The 23764-nt window shown below is 42.8% G+C and overlaps 1 protein-coding gene across 1 annotated transcript in view; it reads left to right on the forward strand.

Moving 5' to 3' along the window:
• Positions 1-23764, forward strand: part of LOC122809594 (exosome component 10-like) — a 1034611-nt gene that overhangs the window by 403149 nt on the left and 607698 nt on the right. The window contains exons 8-9 of the mRNA XM_044081202.1: positions 996-1091; positions 18667-18741. Of these exons, the coding sequence (XP_043937137.1) occupies positions 996-1091; positions 18667-18741 (171 nt within the window). The remainder of the gene's footprint in view (positions 1-995; positions 1092-18666; positions 18742-23764) is intronic.

Below are 23764 nucleotides of genomic sequence, written 5' to 3' on the forward strand. Positions count from 1 at the left end.
CAGATCCTGAGACCATTTCACACGGACCCAAGGGCATTAAGGCTACTACTAACAAAAATCCTACCCCCTCTGATAGAGACTCCAGGGTGCTGGGTAGATGGGGTAAGACAATATGTACCTCTGCAACCTTGGCCATTAGGGCCTTAAACTGCCAGTTTCATATGTTAAAGTATCAGCATATTATTGGATTGCTTAAACAGAAAATGATGTTGATTCCCTGACTGTGCTGAAAATAAGGATTTGCAGGATTTAATGCATTCTGCTGAACAGGTTGGAAAACATATGTTGCAGTGTGGTTTTGATTCACTAGAGGCATCTTGCAGGGTTGCTGTCACTGGGTCGGTACTTAGAAGGCATGCTTGTCTTAAGGAGCAATCCTTGCCAGATCATGTTACGCAGACAGTCTCAAAAAACTGCAGCTTTACTCGGTCGCATATCGCCTACCTCAGAGGCGACCTTTGCCTAACACACAAAGCTATGTCAAACCCAGAGTTTTTGGACATGCTCCACTTAAAGAAATCCCAATCCCTCCGACCTACACACTCTAGGGACCTAAACCTCATCACCACAATAAACAGAACATGCTGGAGGGATAGATTCCTGTCCCAGAGACTTCCCATACTCTGGAACAAACTACCTATCTATGTCAAACAAAGCTCCTCATTAGCACTCTTCAAGAAAAATCTTGGTGATTGGATGGGAGATAGGAAATTCACCCCAGGGATTACTTCTGTGGCTCTTCTCGACAGTGGCACAGGAAAATAATTTTCTTTGGTTGCGAAAGCCAGGGTACCTTTTGGCTAGGCTTATATAGGCCCTAGGGCCAATAACCTAGTACCTAACTATGAACCTACATATCAGCTTAGTTTGTTAAATATACGTCATTGTACAGTTTTTAAGGTTCTGTATTCAGCATGTATTATAGGAGTTGTTTTCTTGTCTTTTTAAAAAGAATACTGTTGTGGCTAAACCCAGACTTGCTTTCTTTTTATTAGGATAAAGACGATGTCACTCCCAAAAGAAGTTGTTTAACCGTGGCTCATCAAAAAGCTAGAAACATAATGCAATCATTTGACAATCCCTTTAGAATGGTAAGTCATTTTCACAATGATCTTTGTTAAATTCATACCTTCTTTGGTCTTTTGATGGTCTCTCATCTTTGGAATGTTATGTCTGATTCTGAATCACTAGAACCAAACAATGCCTGAAACATTTTGGCATAGTTAGATTCAAGCTTAGCAAAGGAGTCGCATTGTACCATAAGGTTGTCGTCTTCAGCATAAACTGTCACCAGCCCTCATCTGTTGCAGTTCCTTTTCCGACCATTAAATGAATGCTGCTGTTAACATTTTTCAGAACGTTCAATAACAATGGTCATGGGTTTGATGATCAAGATCAAATATTCATTTTTTCCTTCAAAGTCTGGATTAAAAGTCCAAAATTAATTGAAAGGGAAAGCTTATCCCATAGGCATGGGAGTTTTTCAGAGGAGATATGTGCCTTGTATGCAGGTAGCTGGGCTTGGAGTTCTTAGCAAAGGTTTTCAGAGAGTCGAGCATGTAATGTTGTATATGTATATCTCATCCATAGGTCTCCTTTCAGTAGGGGATGATATACAGTTAAAGGAGTTGCTGCAGTCTTTGGCATGAAACGAGCCTTAAATGTGTTTCTGTTTGTGAAGAATTTTATACCTTCTCACTTTTAACAGATGGCAATATAGTTGGGGTAGTCTTTGGCATGAAACAAGCCTTAAATGCATTTTTTTTGTGAAGAATTTTATACCTTCTCACTTGTAACAGATGGCATATGAGTGGGCTACAGAACAGGATACATTGTTTGCTTTTCTTATCTAGCCAGTACCCTTGACACACTTCTTTCCTTCCTCTGTTAGTTCTTTTACAGTTATATTGGAAGCCTCTTTCACTGTTAGGGTGATCACCCCCTTTTTTTCCTTTGTCAGTCAAAATGTTTACTCTTCTCCCTTCTTTTCTAGATGTTCTTCGTGTTTCACTGGTGCAGTCATCACATTTGGGGTTATCTGCTTGCGTCTTGAGTCTTGGGTCCTGCGTCAGATGCTGTCCCTTCTTCCATGACGTCAGGTTGTCAGGGGTTATAAAACATGCAGCCAATGCCATTACATCAGTCTTTCTTGCCGTGTGGTGCCCGAAGCAGAAGCAGTTCGCAAGTACCGGTCAGCCGACTCTTGAAATTTTCATTTTCGAGTTTCAGAACCAAAGTCTTCAACTTAAGCTATGTACCCCATTGGGGAAACTTTTTCTAGCTCATCACAGATGTCAGTAAAAGTTAATAATTGCATTACTTGTGGAAAGCAAATACCTCATAAAGATTTTCATTCGTACTGTATCCCTTGCCTAGGTCTTGACCACGGCATACCTTGCTGTCGGTTTTGTGCTTTATTTAATCAGCGCACTATCCGTCGTCGGTATATTTTCGCCTCTAAATATTTCGGTTCTCAGTTTAATTATCTAGAAATGTTGGTTAGCCATCCTCCTCTTGTCTAGGCCTTTTGTCGAGGTGGGGGTGAGGGGGTTGGGAACCCCTGATCAAAAAATCAAATCTTCAGCCATTTTAAGCATCTGTTTCTTAGGCATAGGGCCTTCACCTGGAGACTGAAGTGTGGTCTTTTTTTGGTTTTAGAGGAGTCTTAAGCTTAGCATAAGATGTTATGGTGAGAGTAGTCGGTCTGAAGACCCCTTCAGAAACCGAAGGCGTTTCTGCAGCACCGGCTTCTCCTCCTGCAATGTCGTCGGTAGGGCCTAAAGAAAATGCGTCGGCCTAGAACACTCTGCTGGAGAATCCAAAGCGGTCTGGGGATCCAATTCAGCGGGATTTCGAAAAAATGAAACGATAAAGACAGAGACAGGCCACCTCTGATACCCGCTACTTGTGATTCGCAGGCCTCTACTGAGACCCATGCGGAGTCCGGTATGCCGCGAGATACTTCAGCTATGGAATCCGCAGATGTCTCTACCTTGGATGAGTTCGGAGCCGCTGTGCAGGCACCGGCTTCTGAGGGTGTATTCAGGCCTACGGACTTGCATATTAAACCGACGCCTCCTTCTTCATTTAGGCCTAAATCTCGAACCATGCCTATAAAACTGATGCCCAGGCCGCATGCTCAGGCCTCTATGCCTAAAAAACAAATGATAAGAATGACTGAAGAACTTATAACTCTAATCAGGGGAAGCCAACCTCCCCCTTCTAAGAGACCTAGGACTGAAGTGGTTTATGAATCTTCTGACCAGGATTCTGATTTTTCTGATTCTTCTGATGATCTGGATTTGCCCTTATCTACTTATGACAATTCTCATGTAGAGGACTCTATTCCTTCTGCTTCCCCATCCAGAGGATTTTTCTTTTATTGAAACCTTACATACTCTAAGGGAGCATTTCCACTGGGAAAGCCAGGATTTTTCTGATTCAAAAAAAGAGGCTTAGGGATTTCTTACTCCTGCCTCAGCATAGGCCTTTAGCTATTCCTCCTGTACTAGACATTGTTGTTGCTTTTTCGGAATCTAGTTTGGCCCCTGATTCTTTGCCTCCTGCTCCCAGAAAACATGACAGATATTACAGAAATGTTCATCGTGTTACCCTGCTGCAGTCATCACACTTGGGTTATCCTGCCGTCAGGCGGTCCCGCAGTCGGCCCGAATTCCAAAGTCTTGGTCCGGCGTCGGTTGCTGTCGCTTCTTCCCTGATGAGTTTCAGTCCGAAGTCTTCAAAGCTAAGTACGAAACAAGGCACTGAAAGACACCCACTGGTAATCCTAAAACACCAAGATGCAGGAATCACGAACCAAATGCTGAGTGAAAAACTTTTTTAATAAAAACAGCTCCACTAGTTTAGCGTAGTAAATAACAAACACTCCAAGCATGTAAAGTCAAGCGCTTTCACCCGGGCTCTCCCAGGCTTTTTCAAGACATTTTTACTTTGGGTGATGGGTCTTTTTATATTACCCTTGTTCAACCCAGATATTTTTAATTAACAATCAAGCTAAATTGCTTCACATTTATCTTTTAAAGGAGTATCAGCCCTTTACTTCCCATTTGCACATTAATTACATTTGCAATATATTAAATTCCCTATTACTTTATTTATATCTTAACCAAATAATATTCACATTTCACTGAAATTGTTAAAACATATATACAAACACTTACTATTTAAAACTTTAAATGAAATCTTCATATAAATGTTGTAGAGTCACTTGTAACCAAACCAAATTGTTTTGAATACCAAGTGGCTTCTACCATACTTTGAAACTTTTTAAAAGCTTGTGTGACAAGTATTTATTTGACAGCATGTAGTACATTCTTGTTATACAGCCTTTGTCAACTAAAACGTTGGCACCTACCTATTATTTCTCTGACTACATCTAGCTCTATCCGTTATTCTAACTCTTAAAAAACTTTCTTTTGGCGTCTCTCAACTTATATACTACTATTGTTATACTAATATCTGTGATAATCCTATTGACAACCCATGTCATTTGTTTTTAAAATTGTTTTTACCTTAATGCATACCCAACTGTTCTGTTCATTAACCTATGGTTATTCTCTTTTTTTTATTTTACAATTTTGCCCTTCTCATTTTCAATAAACTGCTAATACTAATGGCTCCATTAAGTCCAGGAAACTTTGCTGCTTCTAGTCTCACTTGCCAAAGCAGCTCCTTGTATTCCAAAGATGTTTCCCAATCCCCCCCTCTAGGGCTGACATGAACCTGCTCAAGTACCATGAATTTTAAATTCATGTTTGCACATGTTAATGAATGTTTAAAGAACGCATTGGTATCCTTTTTCCTACTAATTTCATAGAGGTGCTCGTACACTCTTTTAGCTAATGTCCTCTCTGTTTTTCCGACATAGAAACATTGGCACTGCTGACATAACCCTAAATATACTACCCCCTTAGCCTTGCAGTTGAAATATCCTGGGGATCTTAAATATCTTCTCCTTGAATTCAAATATACACCATTTTTATCCATCATATTTGGGCACTGTTTACAAGTGTTACATCTAAATGTCCCATTTTTGCTGTTTCTTCCCTCTTTCTTCTTTTCATGATTTACCTCTAATAATTCCTTTAAATTTTTGTTTCTCCTTCTAACTGCTTGGGGTTTGTCGCCTAATGTCCTCTTAAGCTCTTCGTTTGTAGTTACAATTGGCCAGTATTTGTTAATAATCCTTTCTACTGACCAACTTTCATTACAATTAGTGTGTACAAACAAACACCCTTGCTTTTTTGCTTCATCCTCCATTTTACTGTTGTTGTCCCTTCGCTCTTCCCCTAACAAAGGGTAGTATTTTTCTTTCCTTTGACTTTTGATCTCTGCTGTTATTTCATCTATTAATTTTGTAGGATACCCTTTCTCTTCAAACAACATCTTCAAGAATAAGCATTCTTCATTAAATAACACCTCCTCACTACACATTCTTGCCGCCCTAATAATCTGTCCTTTGATGACTCCCTTTTTTTGAAATAGGGGGTGGTTGCTATTGAAATGAAGAAACATGTTTGAGTAACTTCTTTTTCTGTGTATGCAAGACATAAAGCAATCTTTCTCTGTATTTTTACATAGGTCTACATCTAAGTATTGTAACCTATCAGTACAAATATTACAAGTGAATTTTAAAAATTCTGTACTACCATTGATATGTTCAATGAATTGCTCCAACTTTTCTATACTACCTTTCCATAATATACATATATCATCCAGGTAGCGTTGGTAGTGTGTAAGATGTTCAGCCCACTGTGTGTTAAATATAAATTTGGATTCCCAGTAACTTAGGACAATGTTGGCATATGCGGAGGCACAAGGGGTCCCCATTGCCACCCCTTTTTTCTGCCGGAATAATTCTCCACAGAAATACACAAAATTATTTTTCAAAATAACTTCCATAAGTTCTACTACCAATGCAATCATTTTGCCTCCCAGATTTGAATGTTTTGCCAGCATTTCATTAAACCATGCCAAACCAGTCTCATGCGGTATGCTTGGGAATAACTCAACCACATCCACTGTTACCATGTAGTTGGTTTCCTGATACAATTCCTTCCTTATACTCCTTAGAAACTCCCATGAGTCCTTACATAGACCTTTTAAAGATGTAGTGAGTTTCTTTAATATTGCATCTATAAACTTCCCAAGTGGTTCGGTAATCCCTTTTGCCCCTGCTACTATCGGTCTAAATGTCAATGGCTGTAGCCCTTTATGTACTTTCGGGATACCAAACACAATGGGGGTGACTGGTTTGGGCACTAGGAGGTAGTTGTAAAGTCCCTCATTAATTGCTCCTTGATACAAATTATCTTCCAATTTATATTTAATCTTGGCATAGGCAATGTTCTTCTCATTTACTGACACCTGATTATATTGTTCAATGTCATGTAAATGTGTGTATAGTGAAGCCTCATAGTCTTGTTGGTACATCAGGACTACTCCCCCCCCCTTTGTCTGTTTTCATAACTCGAACTCCCTCACTGTTTAGTTTTTTGATCAATTTATATGATGCCTCAGGGAAATTAGTATTTTTTGACATGTCTTTAACTTTTATATTTCTTATTTCATCCTCAACCATGTCTTCGAATGTTTTTAAAATAGGGTGTAATGGGGGATTCCATGTACTTCTCCATGTACTTCTGTAATTAATGTGCAAATGGGAAGTAAAGGGCTGATACTCCTTTAAAAGATAAATGTGAAGCAATTTAGCTTGATTGTTAATTAAAAATATCTGGGTTGAACAAGGGTAATATAAAAAGACCCATCACCCAAAGTAAAAATGTCTTGAAAAAGCCTGGGAGAGCCCGGGTGAAAGCGCTTGACTTTACATGCTTGGAGTGTTTGTTATTTACTACGCTAAACTAGTGGAGCTGTTTTTATTAAAAAAGTTTTTCACTCAGCATTTGGTTCGTGATTCCTGCATCTTGGTGTTCAAAGCTAAGTACCCCGTTGGGGAACCTTTTCTTGCCTCAGTCTGATGTCAGAAAAAGTTAACAATTGCATTTCTTGTGGGAAGCAAATACCTCATAAGGATTTTCATTCTTTTTGTATACCTTGCCTAGGCCCAGACCACAACGTCACTGGCTGTCGGTTTTGTGTTAGGTTCAATAAGCGTACTATAAAGCGACGCTTTGATTTTGCACGACACTACTTCGGTAGGAAATTTAATTACACTATGCCGTCAGAACAATCGACTACCGGCATGCATAAAAAACGCAAAGATAAAGGCAGCCTAGATCCAAGCCAGACTCCGAGGCCTCGGCTGGGCCGGTCGCCGGTTCTCTTGTTTTCAGTAAGGCGCCTACGCAGCCCCTGGCTACCGCTGAATTGGATCCCCAGACCGCTTTGGATTCTCCAGCAGAGTGTTCTAGGCCGACGCATTTTCTTTAGGCCCTACCGACGACATTGCAGGAGGAGAAGCCGGTGCTGCAGAAACGCCTTCGGTTTCTGAAGGGGTCTTCAGACCGACTACTCTCACCATAAAATCTTATGCTAAGCTTAAGACTCCTCTAAAACCAAAAAAAGACCACACTTCAGTCTCCAGGTGAAGGCCCTATGCCTAAGAAACAGATGCTTAAAATGGCTGAAGATTTGATTTTTTGATCAGGGGTTCCCAACCCCCTCACCCCCACCCCGACAAAAGGCCTAGACAAGAGGAGGATTATGCCTCCTCTGATCAAGTGTCTGTTTCCTCAGGCTCCTCTGAGGAACAGGATTACTCCTTTCCCCCTTATGAAGATTCTGATGCTGAAGATTCCATTCCCTCTGCTTCTCCCCCTGAAGATTATTCCTTTGGGGAAACCTTACATACCATGAGGGAACATTTCCACTGGGAAGGTCAGGACTACTCTGACTCAAAGAAAAGGCTACGAGAGTTTCTTTTACACCCCCAGCACAGACCACTTGCTATTCCCCCAGTTTTAGACATTGTGGATTATGTTTTCTTAGAATCTAGTCTAAATCCAGATTCTCTGCCCTCCTGCTCCAGCCAAACCAGATAGATACTATACAGTGCCTGACTCTCTCAAATTCATATACAAAAGCCCTGTTGCTGATCCAGAGACATCTCCCAGGGTCCCAAAGGGGCTAAGGCTTCTATGGCTAAAAATCCTGTACCCTCTGAAAGGGACTCCAGAGCACTAGATAGGTGGGGAAGGTTTTACACCTCAGCTACTCTAGCTATGAGAGCACTAAATTGTCAATTTCACATGCTTAAATACCAGCAATTCCTAATGTCTCAAATAAAACAAAAGATGGGCACACATTCTCAACAGTCTGAATTCAAGGAAATGCAGGATCTTTTGCATGCAGTTGAACAGGTGGGCAAACATACTTTACAATGTGGTTTTGATTCCTTGGAAGCTTCCTCTAGAGCAGCTGTTACTGGGTCTGTTATACGTAGGCATGCTTGGTTAAAGGAACAATCTCTCCTGATCATGTTAAAGCAAAGTTACTAGATGCACCCTTACAGCAGGATGTCTTATTTGGGGTTAAAGCAGAGGAGGTTTTAAAGAAAATGGAGGATAAGGCTAAATCTATGCAGACGGTCAAAGATTTCTTACAGGTTCAGCAGAAATTGGCCAACAAAAAATTGGTCCTTTCCAGCTTCTGACAGACCACAGAGGGGTAAATACATGCGCCCAAGGGGCAAAGGACAAGCACAAATCCCTTACAAACCTCGCCAATGGGGCACTGCAACACAGAAGGGAGGAGAAGACAGGTCCCAAACTACCAGAAGGCAAACACAATGACTTAAACCTCAAATTGCCAAGCAAAACTCTCTTGGCAGCTCCCTTGGGAGGAAAATTAGCTCTTTTTGCAGACAACTGGCGCATCGTCACAAAGGACAAATGGGTCCTAGACATTATCTCACAAGGATACAGATTCCATTTCCACACCTTGCCAAGGATGAAAGGAATGCCAAACCTGCCACAAAATCAGTGGGCAGAGGCACAAAAACAAATTACAGCTCTCATGGACATGAGAGCCATTCAACTGGTACCTACACAGGAGCAAGGCCAAGGTTTTTACTCAAGGCTCTTTCTAGTCCCCAGAAAGGACAATGCTTGGAGACCCATTCTGGACCTTTTTGCAAGTACCCAAATTCAAGATGCTAACACTACAGCAGCTTCTTCCCATGTTGGGCAAGAAAGCTTGGCTAGTAACGTTGGACCTCAAGGAGGCATACCTGCATGTACCTATCAGACAAAATTGCAGAAGATACCTCCGTTTCATTGCAGGTTCAACCCATTACCAATTCTCTGCACTGCCCTTTGGCTTATCTACTGTGCGCATGGTCTTCATAAAACGCCTGGCACCTGTAATTGCATACTGCAGACAAAGAGGAATTCAAATATACCCATACCTGGACGACTGCCTCATCCAAGCAGAAAGCAAGGACATTCTATTACAACACCTGGCTTTTGTAAAACATCTTCTAAGTTGCCTAGGGTACACAGTAAACGAAAATAAATCAAAACTAGTGCCCTCACAAAATGACATTCCTGGGTGCCAGCTTGAATACAACGGCCCAGATGGCTTATCTGACGCCAGACAAACAACTACAATTAACTCAATACTTCAAAACAATGACGACAAAGACCCAACTCCCTGCAAGAAAAATTCTGCAGGCCTTGGGCTTCATGGCGTCTTGCATACTACTAATACCATTTGCAAAACTGCATATGAGGAAATTACAATGGTACCTAAAAAGCGTATGGACTCAACACAGCCACAGCTTGGAAACAATGATACCTGTCATTCTCTGCCTTCAACAGGAGTTTCTATGGTGGTCACAGGCATGTCATCTCAACAAGGGTCAGCCCTTTCACCTTACCCCCAGCCAGGCAAACTATGACAACAGATGCATCGGACTATGCCTGGGGGGCACACATGGCAGGACGGTGCATTCAAGGCATATGGACTACAGATCAAAGGAATCTGCGCATCAGTCAAAAAGAAATGCTAGCTGTACAAAATGTTCTGACAGCCTTCAAGGACCTCTTACATCCAGGACAGCTTATCATAAGGACAGACAACACCACAGTAATGTGGTACATAAACAAGCAAGGGGGGGGTACACACTCCTACCCTCTATGCAGGCAAGCAATGACATTGTGGAACACAGCACTGGCTTACCAAGTTCAATTACAGGCTCAAGTCTTGCCAGGAAAAAAGAACACATTGGCAGATGACCTAAGCAGAAACTTCATGGATCCCCACGAGTGGAAACTGGATCCACAAGTATTTGCAATGATAACTCAAAAATGGGGGCGCCCAGACATAGACCTGTTTGCCAGCCCCCAAAACTATCAACTAACAAAATTTTGCATTTGCACAAGGACTTTTCACCATCAAGCTTGGAAAGTGGACGCGCACTCATTCAGTTGGAAAATGCTGACAGTATATGCCTTTCCTCCATTTCCCCTTCTCACAAAGGTGCTGCTTAAAGTCAGGATGGAGAGACCCCGAATGATACTCATTGCCCCAGACTGGCCACGCCAGCACTGGTATTCACTATTAAGGAATATGGCCCAGGGCCCACCATGGATTCTGCAACAAATTACCCATCTGCTCACACAGCAAGACAATCAGATTCTACACAGCCAGCTCAAAACCTTAAACTTGGCTGCATGGCAAATCACCTAAGCAACCAGCCAGCTCCTCTCTCACAAGCTGTTATGGATGTTATTCTGGAGGCCAGGAGGCCCAGCACCAGGAAAGCTTACTCAGACAAATGGAAAAGGTTTTGCGCCTAGAACCAAGCTAAAGGCCATAATAACCTTCAGCCTGACATGCCTCAGATTCTGCAATATTTAACTGAGATGTTACACAAAGGGCTTTCTTTTTCATCTATTAAAATCCACGCCTCAGCTATTTCAGCTCACTACAGCACGGATCCTCCCTTATTTTCACATCCACTCCTAAGGCAGTTTCTCAGAGGGGCCAAAAACATTAGGCCTCTCAGGAGAGCACCAACACCTACTTGGGACCTCAGCTTTGTTCTGGAAAAATTTACGCTACCTCCTTTTGAGCCAGCTTTTTCAGATGACTTAAAGTTTATATCATGGAAGACTGCCCTGCTGCTAGCAATTACTTCAGCGAGAAGAGTTTCAGAGCTTCAGGCACTAATGGCAGTAGAGCCTTTCCTCATTTTTCATCAAGACAGAGTTTCTCTACGAACTAACCCCTCTTTTATGCCTAAAGTGGTATCCAGTGTGGCTCTAAATCAAACCATCCATTTACCCACCTTCTTTCCAAATCCACAGAACAAAGGAGAAAGACTCCTTCATTCCTTGGACATTCACAGGCAGCTACGTTACTACTTGGATAAAACTAAGGTTTTCAGAAAATCTGACCAGCTTTTTGTATCCTATGCTACAGCAACACAAGGAAAAGCCATCTCAAAACAGACCATTTCCAAATGGATAGGACATTGCATACGTTTTTGCTACACCCACCATGGAAAACCAGTTCCTGCTAGCATAAGGCCCCACTCTACCAGGGCAGCAGTTACATCTACAGCCTTCCTCAGGGGCGTGCCAACCAAGGATATTCTGGAAGCTGCAACTTGGAGTTCAGTACACACCTTCACCAAACATTACCACTTACCTCTAAGACCAGAGCTGGCTTCGCCACTGCAGTTTTCCAGGGTCTTGTAGCCTTCTCTAACCCTGTTTGACTCCACCTCCCATCCTTAGCTTTGGGATTCTACCCAAGTGTGATGACTGCAGCAGGGTAACACGATGAACATAGTAGAGTTTTGTACCTACCATAAATGTAGATGTTTGAGTGTATACCCTGCTGCAGTCCAGGTTACCCTCCCTTCATCCCCTCTGACCTAAGACCTTTCTATACCTTAAAATCTGTTACAACCTTTGGGGTGTATTTGCTTATAGTTGGTGGAATTTTTTGTTTATGCTACACTTTTTATTATTCGTACCATCTACTGGCCACCATTTGGGGGGGCACCTGACATCTAGGGCAGGAAAAACTGAAGAAAATGGCATTGGATGCCTCTCGTATACTCCTGGCGCGCTGACGTCAGGGAAGAAGCGACAGCAACCGACACCGGACCAAGACTTTGGAATTCAGGCCGACTGCGGGGACCGCCTGACGGCAGGATAACCCAAGTGTGATGACTGCAGCAGGGTATACACTCGAACATCTACATTTATGGTAGGTACAACTGTACTTTCCTGATTCACAGAAGTTCCTTTTTAAAAATCCTGTTGCGGATCCAGAGACTATTTCACAGGGGCCCAAGGACATTAAGGCTACAACTGCTAAAAATCCTACCCCTTTTGATAGAGACTCCAGGGCGCTGTATAGATGTGGTAAGAAGGTTTACACTTCTGCAGCCTTGGCCCTTAGGGCTTTAAACTGCCAGATGTTCTTCAAGAATGCAACTGCAGTCATAACATATGGGTTGTCCTGCCTCTGGCAGCCCTAGGTCGGCCGGATTCCAAAGTCTGGGTCCGACGTCGGCTGATGTCGCATTTCTCTCCGACATCAGAGCGGCTGGAGTATATAAGCATCAGCCGACGCCATCTTCCGTCTTTCTTGCCGCGCGGTGCCCGAAGCAGAAGCAGTTCACAAGTGCCGGTCGGTCAGCCCCTGTATTCTTCGAAACCGAAGTCATCAAAAAAGCTAAGTACCCCGTTGGGGACCTTTTCTTGCCTCAGCCGATGTCAGAAATTACTGAAAAAGTAAATAATTGTCTTGTGGTAAACAAATACCTCATAAGGATTTCCACTCTTACTGCCTCCCTTGCCTTGGCCCAGACCACGGCGTCTCGGCCTGTGCCGCCTGTGTTCGCTTCAATAAGTGCACTCAGGCGCCGGGCGGAGTTCGCTGAAGACTTTTTCGGCGAAAAATTTGATTATAGAATGCCGTCGGAACAACCGACAACGCAGACTCCTAAGAAACGAAAAGACCGGGACCGACATCCTCGGCCCGCGTCTTCCACCGACACCACGCCAAAACTAACCGCGAGTGCCCCGGTTCCCTCTGAGGCGGTTTTTCCACCGCTCCGAACTGAAGACACCGCATTACCGATAGCTCCGATACCGGAGGCCACTCCGCCAGTTATTGATTTTCCTCTGGATACTGAAACCGAGGAAATTCCCGAGACCATTGCTGTTGATAAGGTCACTCCTGCACGTGGAGCTGCTAGGCCTCCCATGTCCATGTCTATCAAGGCCTACACACGGGCTAAGGCAGCCAGCAAGTCCAAGCATCTTACTGCTAAAACCTTACCTCAGCCTACTCCTGAAACTCAAGTCATGTCTATGGCCGCAGATTTAATTTCCCTGATCAGAGGTTCCCAGGCCCATCCTGAGAGGATCCCAGCCTCCTCCTGTTAAGAGGCCCAGGGTTGAACCCTCTGACCCTCTTCCTTCAGATGAAGATTCTGAGGACTCTGTTCACTCCGAAAGCCAGGAAGAGCCCTTCCAGACCTATGAGGATTCAGATGCAGAGGACTCCATTCCCTCGGCCTCTCCTCCTGAGGATATTTCTTTTGGGGATGTTCTGCATTCCATGAGGGAGCATTTTAAGTGGCAAGGCCAGGAATATTCAGATTCCAGAAAGCGCCTTCGAACCTTCCTTAAAAAGCCCCAACACAGACCCTTAGCTATACCTCCTGTGCTTGATGTTTTGGATGATTTATACTCTGACTCCAGTGTTACCCCTGATACTCTTCCTCCTGCTCCTGTCAAGCCTGACATGTACTATAGGGTCCCAGAAACCCATTCTCATTTCTTTAGGGCCCATGCTGTTGATTTAGAAACAATTTCCCAGGGGCCTAAAGGGGTTTTCAGCTACCACCTCCAAAAACCCTTTGCCTTCCGACAGGGAAGCAAGGTCCTTAGAGAGATGGGGGAAGAAGGTTTACACCTCCAGTACTTTATCTATGAGAGCTCTCAATTGTCTCTCACATGTTTCAATATCAGGATTTCCTGTTAGATGATTTACAGAAAAGATTGGCCTCTCCTGAACCTTTAGATAGGAAGTCTTTGCAGGAGGCTGTGCATAATTCTCAGCAGGTTAGCAATCACTTTCTACAGTGTGGATATGATGCATTGGAGGCTTCATGTAGGGCAGCTATGACAGGGGCGGTCATTCGTAGACATGCATGGTTAAAAGAACAACCTTTACCAGATCATGTTAAGGCAAAACTTCTTGACGCACCCTTGGAAAAGAACAAGCTTTTTGGTGCTAATGCTAAAGATGTGTTAAAGTCCCATATGTTATGACTGCAGTTGCATATCTATCGGACATCTACATTTATGGTAGGTACAAAACTGTACTGTCCCCTTATATAATAGAATTAGTTTACTGTGCCCCTGTCTAGCAGTGACACAGATGTGACCCCTGGGGTAAACGTACGATCTCCCATCCACTCATCAAGATTTCTCTTGAAGAGAGTCAGTGAGGGGCTCTGCCTAATATGAACTGGGATCTTGTTCCAAAGCATGGGAAGCCTCTGGGTTATGAATCTATCCCTCCAGCATGTCCTATTCATACTTGTGCCAAGGTTCAAGTCTTTAGCTCTCGTTGGTCCTGATGGATTTGGATTTTTTGAGGTGGAGCATGTCCATCTGATCCTGATTTGACATGGCCTTGTACGTCAGGCAGAGATAACCTCTGAGCAGGCGTTATGCTACTGAATAGAGCTGAAGTTTCTTTAGTCTGGCAGAATAAGACATATGTTGGAGACCCTTGATCCTCTTGGTGAGGTACTTTTGTGGTCTCTCCAGCTGTTGCAAATGCCGGGTGAGGTACATACCAAATGAGGCATTGTACTCAATCATGGGTCTGATGAGGGAGGAATATAGGGGTACAATGACATCCTTGGATCTGGATGTGAATCCCTTCATGATGAGGTGTGTAAGGTAGAATGTTTTTCTAACCACTTTGGCAACGTGGGTGTCAAATGAGAGGTCGCTATCGACTTGGGTCCCTAGGTCTCTGATTACTTTTTCCGTACTCAGTGGGTTGCTGTCTGTGATAATTTGTGGGTACCTTGTTTTTCCCAAAGGGGATGACTATACATTTTTTGGCATTTAGTTTACTTGCTGTGTGACCCTGAGGAAGAAGTTTAACCAGACAGAATTGTGAGGCAGTTGGGAAAAATTGGACTAGGCTTTTTAGTCTTCTCCCTGACAGTATGCCTAGTAACTGTCTGAAACTGTGACCTACTTTGTGAAGCTCTGTGGTGAAGAGGGATACAATTTTGAGTAGTGGTTTGGGCATTGGAAGAGTAGGATATGGTGAGTGGGATTAAGCAGCTTTTGTTGACTCTTCTATCCTGGGCAGAGGGTAAGATGGTTCCTGTTGATAGGCTGCTCCAGTACAGGCAGAGGCTTTTAATATAGCAATGGACGCAGACTTTGGGATATGTGCTTGATTTCCAAGCTGGTGGTAGCACTCAACAGGGTAGGTGTAGGTGAGTAGTATACATCTGAACTGTACTGATTTTCTACCCATGGTGCCAGTGATGAAGGATGTACTTGTGGCAGTCTGGAAGCACCCGTGCTCTTGTGAACCCAAAGAAGACGGGTTCCTTTTGTGAACCCTCAATGAATAAAATAGGTACCCCACTGGTCATCCTTGAGCCATTTTCTTTCCTGTCCCATTGATCCAGCATAGGTCTCTGAGATCATGTGAGGACCATAACATTTTATTACTAGTTTTTATACACTGCGTTTATTTTCAGACCCATCATTGGTTTGACTATTATCATCCAGTGAACTTCCCTACCCCCGTGGCTGAAGTGTCTTGACTTTTCTCTTTGGACATGAGCTGCATGGCAGAGAAGGGTTTTTATCTTCCCACCATTCTTGCTGATTCTATGCCTCATAGCAACGTTCAAGGAAGAGACCAGCATTAATTCTCATCACTTTTTGTAAGTGAGAAGGGCATAGATTCTGGCTTATAGGTACCTCAGACTGTAAGAGACTCTGGTTCTAGCCAAGGAGAGTTTGTTGTGGCTGGGAAAAGAACCTCAGGAGCTGGCTTTTTATCTTACCAAGCCTTCCAATAAGTGTATCAGAAAAAATTTAGACAACCAGGAAGCTCTTTAACTGGCAGGTTTGCATGAGGTTCTCCTTTACAGCAGCAAAGTACCTGGGAATACCCCATTCATGCTGAATTATTGTGGATGCCTTTGCATCTTCAGGTTTGACCGTTTCACTTAGTGTTTTTTTCTTGTATCATTTTATTTCAGCTTATTGTTTTATTAAAAAAAAATATGAAATTTTTGTTTTGATGAAGACTTGACTGAGTAGTAGACAAAAGCGCTCAGTTAGCTTTACTGGTGATCCGTGAAGTGTTTGTTTTTATCTACATGCCTGTCACGTACTTGACTAATTGGGGTTCTTTGCAAGTTGAGTAATGCCAAATAAATGTTTTTGAAAGACGGCCTAAGTGAGGAAGAAAAAGCATGGTATGTGATATGCATAGCCAGGTTACATTATATTATTTTTGCATTCAACCTGTTGGGTTGAAAGACCTGAAGAATGATGTTGATTGAATGATTAGTCAGCATATAGCTGATTTTAATGATTGATTGCATTTTATTAATGGTGAAAACAGCAGAGGAGACATTACTCAGAAGAGGAGAGTTTCTTCTTTAGTACCAGCCCTAGAGTGGTCAGAAGTATTGTTACTACTATGCAATAAAGTCCTTACTTTTGTTCAACTTTGGAGTTCTGCTTTGCTAATGTGAAGACAATGTTATATGAATGCCACTAGTGACTTTGAGGAGTTCAGTGGACATCACTATTTCAAGCTGACAGTTTTGTGTACATATGGTATTTCAAAGGTGGCAATACCACTGGAAGTGAATTACCAGGAGTGAGAACATATAACCTTGTACTTGCATTGAGGTTAAGACGGGCTTCTTGAATCCAGAACTGTATTCTTTCAGAGTTGTTTTGTATTTGATTGGTGCAGGGATGGTTGGAGCAGAGGTATCTTGTTGTATGAATACTGAAAGACTTGAAACAGTATAAATTGCTTATCAACCATGTAAGCGTAAAATCCTCATTCATTTTTTTTTCATTTGCAGGAATTATGTATATGAAGATGACGGGTTGGGTTCACTAGGCAGAGGAATTTGTATAGTCAGCACATTATGTAGCCATGTACCTTGGTCATGGCCCCCCCCCCCCGAGGGTTGAATTTTTCTGATAGTGACAGATTTGAGTGAATTTCTTCTACAAATCACAATCACTGCCTCAGTAGAGAAGGTTCCCTCTTAAACCAATTGTTTCACTAAGAATACTTTTGAAATCTTTGCAAAATTAGTTTTGCATTCATAAAAAGTGATATCTTCTGGATTATTACCTTTTTATGTATAAAACAAACTGCAAAAAAAAAAAATTTTATTGGAGTAATTTATGTATGCCTTTGTTATGACAGAAGTTCACAAAAGATTTTTCTATTTTGTCCATTACCCTTTTCAGTGTGGACAAGGGTGAAAATCTCTACAGTTCATACAATATTGTAATTGAGACGTATACATTTAAAAGGTAACACAGTAAAGTAGAAAAGTGACAGCATGCAGAAATTGACAAATATACATTGCTATAGTTATAAAGTATGGTGAAAGGTAACAAAGATGATAGTATTTTTTTTTAATTTCTAAAAAAGTTAAGTAAGTTCCATGCTGTACAGGCTTCCAGATGTATGGCATAAACAACAGTTATTTTAAGAAGATTGTTAGGTACAAGCCAGTTAAGTAAAATTCTGACATGGCACCAGTAGGCAGAAGAGGAGATGTAGAGTTTAAGGTGATTGGAAGAGTGAGAAAAGGTAGGAAGGTGGAATGCGATGGCGAATGTTAAGATATACTGTATGGAGATATTAAACTGGTAATGGTAGTGAAGAGAGACTTTGGGATTAATGGTGGAAGAATATAGTATTGTTGGCATAGTTCAGGTATATTTTTTTACTTAGAAGGGGAAATGAGAGCAGTCGCCATTGTTTGGAGCAAGGGTGGCCTCATTAAGAGGTTAGGTAGCCTTTTAGCTGCTGTTGGAAGGTTCTGGAATATGGTTGTGCTCTTAGTGCAAGAGGCATGGAGTTCCAAGTTTTTGCCAATGGTGAACAAATACCGAGAATCCTTGCAGTGGTTATTAGCCTTTGTTATGATTTTCCATTGATTTTTGTCAGTTGTCCATGAGATGTATTTTTAGAAATAAGATTACATATACCTAGGCATTTTTCTGAAGAGAGAATAAATATTCTTGACTGTTTTTAACTGGTCAGACTACAGAGTTCTAGTTGTTTTAATTATGAGGCAAAGCAATGATGTGTACTGCTTGGTAAACTAGTGTTGAATCTTGCTAACATAGAACATTGATTTTTAGTAGTTAATATTTTCAAAAGCACTGATACTACTGTGCATATAAGTGCTGTCTAGGCAACACGTCATTGAGCACTGGTTATAAAGTGCACAAACATGTTTGTATATGCTTCAAGTTAGCTGTTCATGTTATGCAGAATGGAGGGTGTAGAACATGATCCTTTGTGGTCCTCTTAGAGAATGTGACTGATTTTTTTTCTTCAGTTCAGGATATCTTGAATGTGATGTATTGCAAGCTGCACTAACATTTTTTTTTTTGTTTTATTTTCTAGTTTTTACCATCAAAAGAGAATAAAATTCATTTTCCTGAAAGAGCGAAGTTTGATCCATCATCTAAAATATATGAAGTAAGTGCCTCTAGTTGTTGTTCAAGTGTGAACCTAACTTTTCATAGAGAAGGGGAGACAGCTTTTTCCACACACTTACCCATGTCACTTTGTCAGGTTCAATTTTCAAGGTAACCGTATAGTCACCTATACTTTTTCCTTATTCATTGTATTTTGGCCATTCATGCACAAAGCCCCTAGTATCTATTTTTGCCTTTGGCTCTGTGTCTGTTTCTTTTCACCTGTATACTCTCCTTGTGAGTAAATATTTTGACCTTAGTTTGAGTTATGCATTGCTGCAGCTCAATATACTACGACTTGTGGTACATCAAGGTTGCATTAATTAACTTCCACTTTTTGCAGCAGTCTTTATATTCGCAATTTGCTCCCACCATTGCTGTTGCATATTGTTTTTAAGTGCTTGTTCATTTATGCGAACAGTTTCATTGCTTAAATTTAATTACTTAACATTTGTTTATCGGGAAAGTTGAATTGGAATGAGCCAATTTTCAGAGGAGGCCTGGGGAGAAACACTCCAGACAGGTCTTTGTAATGTGGGAAAAAATCCATACAAATGCAGAGAAGACATGCAGACTCTGCACAGAAGGCATCCCAACCGAGAATCAATTTAGCAAACCTCTTGCTGTGAGGTGTCAACGCAAACTGTTGTACCACTGCACCGTCCATTAAAACTTTTGATTGGATTTGTCTGTATAAGTCACTAGTGAGTGATTTTTCAGAATCATCTTGATTTATCCCTGATAAAGAAAAGTACAGTGGCGCACAGATCTTACTGCCAAATGCTCATTTCCTTTTGTTCCTGAGGGTGAACCATCTTATGTTTCCTTTGGTCAGCAAGTAACTTACGAATTTGCATTTTTGCATGTCCCCAAGAGAGGGAAAAATACTGTTTAGGTTCATAGGTTCATACTAGGCTATCTGCCCTAGGGTATTTATAAGCCTAGCTAGAATGTGTTTGGCTTTCGCCACCCATTTTAAATTTATTTTGCTATGCCCTTTTTCGAGGTTAGTATACTGTGCCTCTGTCTAACAGTGAGACAGAAGTGATACCCGGGGTAAACCTACGATCTCCCATCCACTCATCAAGATTCCTCTTGAAGAGAGTCAGTGAGGGACTCTGCCTAACCTGGACTGGGATTTTATTCCAGAGTGAAGGGAGAATCTGGGTTATGAATCTGTCCCTCCAACATGTCCTATTTATTTCAGTGCTGAGGTTCAAGTCTCTCGACCGCGTAGCTCGATGGGATTTGGATTTTCTGAGGTGCAGCATGTCCATTAATTCCGGGTTGGACATGGCTTTATACGTCAGGCACAGATCGCCTCTGAACAGGTGGTATGCCACTGAGTAGAGCTGGAGTTTCTTTAACCGGGCAGCGTATGGCATCTGTTTGAGCCCTTTGATCCTCTTGGTGAGGTACTTTTGGGGTCTTTCCAGTTGCTGCAGGTGTCTGGTAAGGTGCATCCCAAAAGGGGCATTGTACTCAATTATGGGCCTGATGAGGGATGAGTAAAGAGGCACGATGACGTCCCCTGATCTAGATGTGAATCCCTTCATGATTAGGCGGGCTATATAAAATGTTTTTCTAACCACTTTGGCCACGTGGTTGTCAAATGAGAGATTGCTATCAACTTGGGTCCCCAGGTCCCTAATTACTTCTTCTGTACTTAATGGATTACCACCTATGTGGTAATTTGTCGGCACTTTGTTTTTGCCAAAGGGGGTGACTATACACTTTTTGGCATTTAGCTTGAGGCCATGGCTCTGGCACCAGTTGTCTGTTTCTATGAGGCCCTTTTGGAGGATGCTAGTTTCGGCTCGAGAGTCTATTATGGCGCCCAGTTTGCAGTCATCTGCGAACTTGGTCAGCCACAGTCCTTCCGTGTTGGCCTGTACCTCAGAGAAATATATGCCAAACGAGAGGTCCCAGGACTGAGCCTTGTGGGGCACCACTTGTAACTGGTTTGGAGTGTGACATGGCTCCAGGAATTCTAACCATGTGGGTTCTGTCCTTGAGCCAGTTTGCAATCCATCTAGTGACATAGGGGTTTATATTTAAGCAGGTGAGCTTATCTATAATGCCCGAGTGGGGTATTGTATCGAAGGCTTTTGCGAGGTCCAGGTAGGCTGTGTGGACCACCTTCCCCTCGTCAATGGCCTTGGTGACTGTTTCAAAGAAATCAACCAGGTTTAAGAGGCAGGATCTGCCCTTAACAAAGCCGAACTGGGTAGGATCCAGTGTTTCTAGGTCCCCAATATCTTTGTTTATGAGGTCCATGATGATCCTTTCCATAGCTTTGCAGACCAAGCTAGTCAGGCTTATGGGGCGATAGTTTCCAGGATCCATTGAGGCACCACCTTTATGGAGAGGGACCACTGTTGCTGTACGCCACTCTTTGGGCACATATCCTGTAGTAAGGCTGAGACTGAACAGTAGTTTTATGTTTGGGTTTAGCTCTTCTTGGAGTTCATGTAGGACGCAGCCCGGGACACCGTCTGGTCCCATTGATGCTGTGTTTTTTGCTTTGGAGAGGGCGGCTCTTACCTGAGCATCTGAGATGTCAGGGGGGCAGCACTCTGCTGGGATAGATATTTGCCCTTTTGGTGGGGAGGGGGGGAGAAGTTTGTGCTGAACCTGTCAGCTAGGATGTTGGCAATGCCTGTGGGTTCGGTGTACTTTTTGTCATTTTGGACTAATTCTGAGCATATCTGGGAATTACCACCCAGGTTCCTAACATAACTAAAGAAAGCCTTGTGATTATCCTTAGTGTCCTGTGCAATGTTTCTCTCGAAGCTGGCCTTAGACAATTTTATCTGTGCCCGTAGTTTTTTGCTAATACTGATCAGTGATGCCTTCCCTTTTTGTGATTTTGCTCTATCATTTAGTAGCTTCCTCCTCCTATTGTATAGTTTGTTTATGGCTGGGGTCCACCAGACAGGACGTCTGCCTTTGGAGGATTGGGTCTTGGTTTTATTTGGGATCGCATGATCCATGCATTCCTGAAGGTGTTCATAGAATGCGTTTATAAAGGATTCTGCGGTCTGGTCCGTATTTTCCACAGGCCCAGGGGCTTTGAAGGATTCCACCTCAGTTTTGAGGAGTGTGAAATGGCTTTAGAGAAGTTTTTCACTGTGGTTTTCTGGGCAGGGGGTGGGATCGGGATGTGAATATCCAGTGAGATTAGTTTATGGTCTGATCTTACCAGTGAGGGATACACGTGTAGTCTGGAGCATAGAGTCCCCATGTTGGTGATGATCAGGTCCAGTATGTTTTCCCCTCTTGTGGGAGTGGTAACAAGTTGTTCCATAGCATTTGAGTTTATAAATTCTAGGAACCTTTGGGCTAGGGTGTTGGAGCTAGAGTAATGCTCCCAGTCTATGTTTGGGTAGTTGAAGTTGCCCAATATAATGGTGTTTGGAGAGACCTTCATATTTTCCAGTGTTCTCAGGAAGGCCGAGTGGGGTTCCTGGGTGTGGGAAGGTGGTCTGTAGCAGGCTATAAACTGGAAGGCAGTTTTACCCACTGTTAGTTGCACATGGATAGTCTCTGATGCTTCGTGCTTTGCCACCAACCTGGAGGTGTGGGTATCTTTGATGAATATCGATACTCCCCCCCCCCTTTTGTGGTTCGGTCCAAGTTTTGGGGCTGAAAAGCATGGTATGAGGTATAACCTGGTAGTGCTGGGGTGCTCTCAGGAGCCCTGAACCAGGTTTCTGTTACTGCACAGATATCAATGTTCTCCATGCTAAGGAGAGTTTAGAGTGCATGCATCTTTAGGTTTAGACTTCTGGCGTTGAGTAACATTACTCTTAGTTTCTTATCCCTTGTGATACCTATGGAGGTGGGTTTGTCTTTTGAGCCTTGCCTAAAAAAGGCACTATGGGGGTAGCAAGAGCCTTTGCCAATATCCGAAAGCCCAGGGGTGACAGGTGCAAGCCGTCCCTAGCGAAGCATCGTGGCTTGTCGAGCATATCATCCCAAGCTGACAGGCATTGGATCCCCTTTGAATGACACCAGTACTTAAGCCAATTGTTGAAATTGATCATCTTGTCTTCATATTGTGGCATCATTCTTGGTGAGGGTAAGATGCTACTCAAGGTCAGGGTCATACCGGCCTGGGCTACATGCTCAGAGAGCTCCTTTATGTCTCTTTTCATGTAGTCCAGGGAGGTACGTCTCAGGTCATTCACACCAGCATGGACAATGACAGAGTCATATTTGTACTTGCCTTGGAGTGATTTGAGTGCTTGTGTTATGTGGCAGATCCTAGCGCCCGACAGGCTGCTCACCGTGACCCACTCCTTGTTCAGCCTGGTGAGCGGGACGTCAGTGTGCCTGACGATAGTCACCTATTACAAGTGTATCAGATGTGTTGTTTAGTCTTAAGGGCTGTGACTGTTCGGCACACTGGCTTTGTGAGATATGTGTTGCACGTGTTTTGTTTTGGGGTAGCGGCTGCTTGGGTGTCTGCTTTGGAGGTTTCTGCTGCTTCAGCAGATCTTTATTTAGAGCCTCCAAGTATGTTTTTTTGTGATTATGTGTTTGGTTTGCTGTCGTGGTAGGTCTATGTGAGACTGGAATTGTAGTGAGTGTGGTTTCCTTCTCCTCCTGACTGGTTATGCCAGTACTGAGTTGAGAGAGCTTAGCCTCCAGTTTGGCTGTATGGTTGCATCTCTCACATGTGTTGGAATTTGTTGGGAGGAGGAGAGGGTTGTCTGTGTACATGAGGCAGTTGAAACATTGCCTCAAGATTCCAAGATTCACCAGCTGGACCATAGAGAAGATTGACAACTCACCTTTGGACATGCTAGAATAATATTGGGAATTCCTTAATAATTGAAAACCAGGGCCAGTGGGGAGTGAGGGTGTAGTGCTTTTAATTTTTGGTGCTGACTTATATAATTGCTTTAGTGAGCAAGTGCCAGGTAACTTAAGTGCAATGTGTTACAGGTAACTTAAATGCAAAAACGACAAACAGTAACTTTCTTTCAAGTGAAACAAGGAAATAAGTACAGTAAGCAATG

This window comes from Protopterus annectens, chromosome 8.part0 (assembly GCF_019279795.1).
Source record: "Protopterus annectens isolate FY-2018-M chromosome 8.part0, PAN1.0, whole genome shotgun sequence".
Lineage (NCBI taxonomy): Eukaryota > Metazoa > Chordata > Ceratodontiformes > Protopteridae > Protopterus > Protopterus annectens.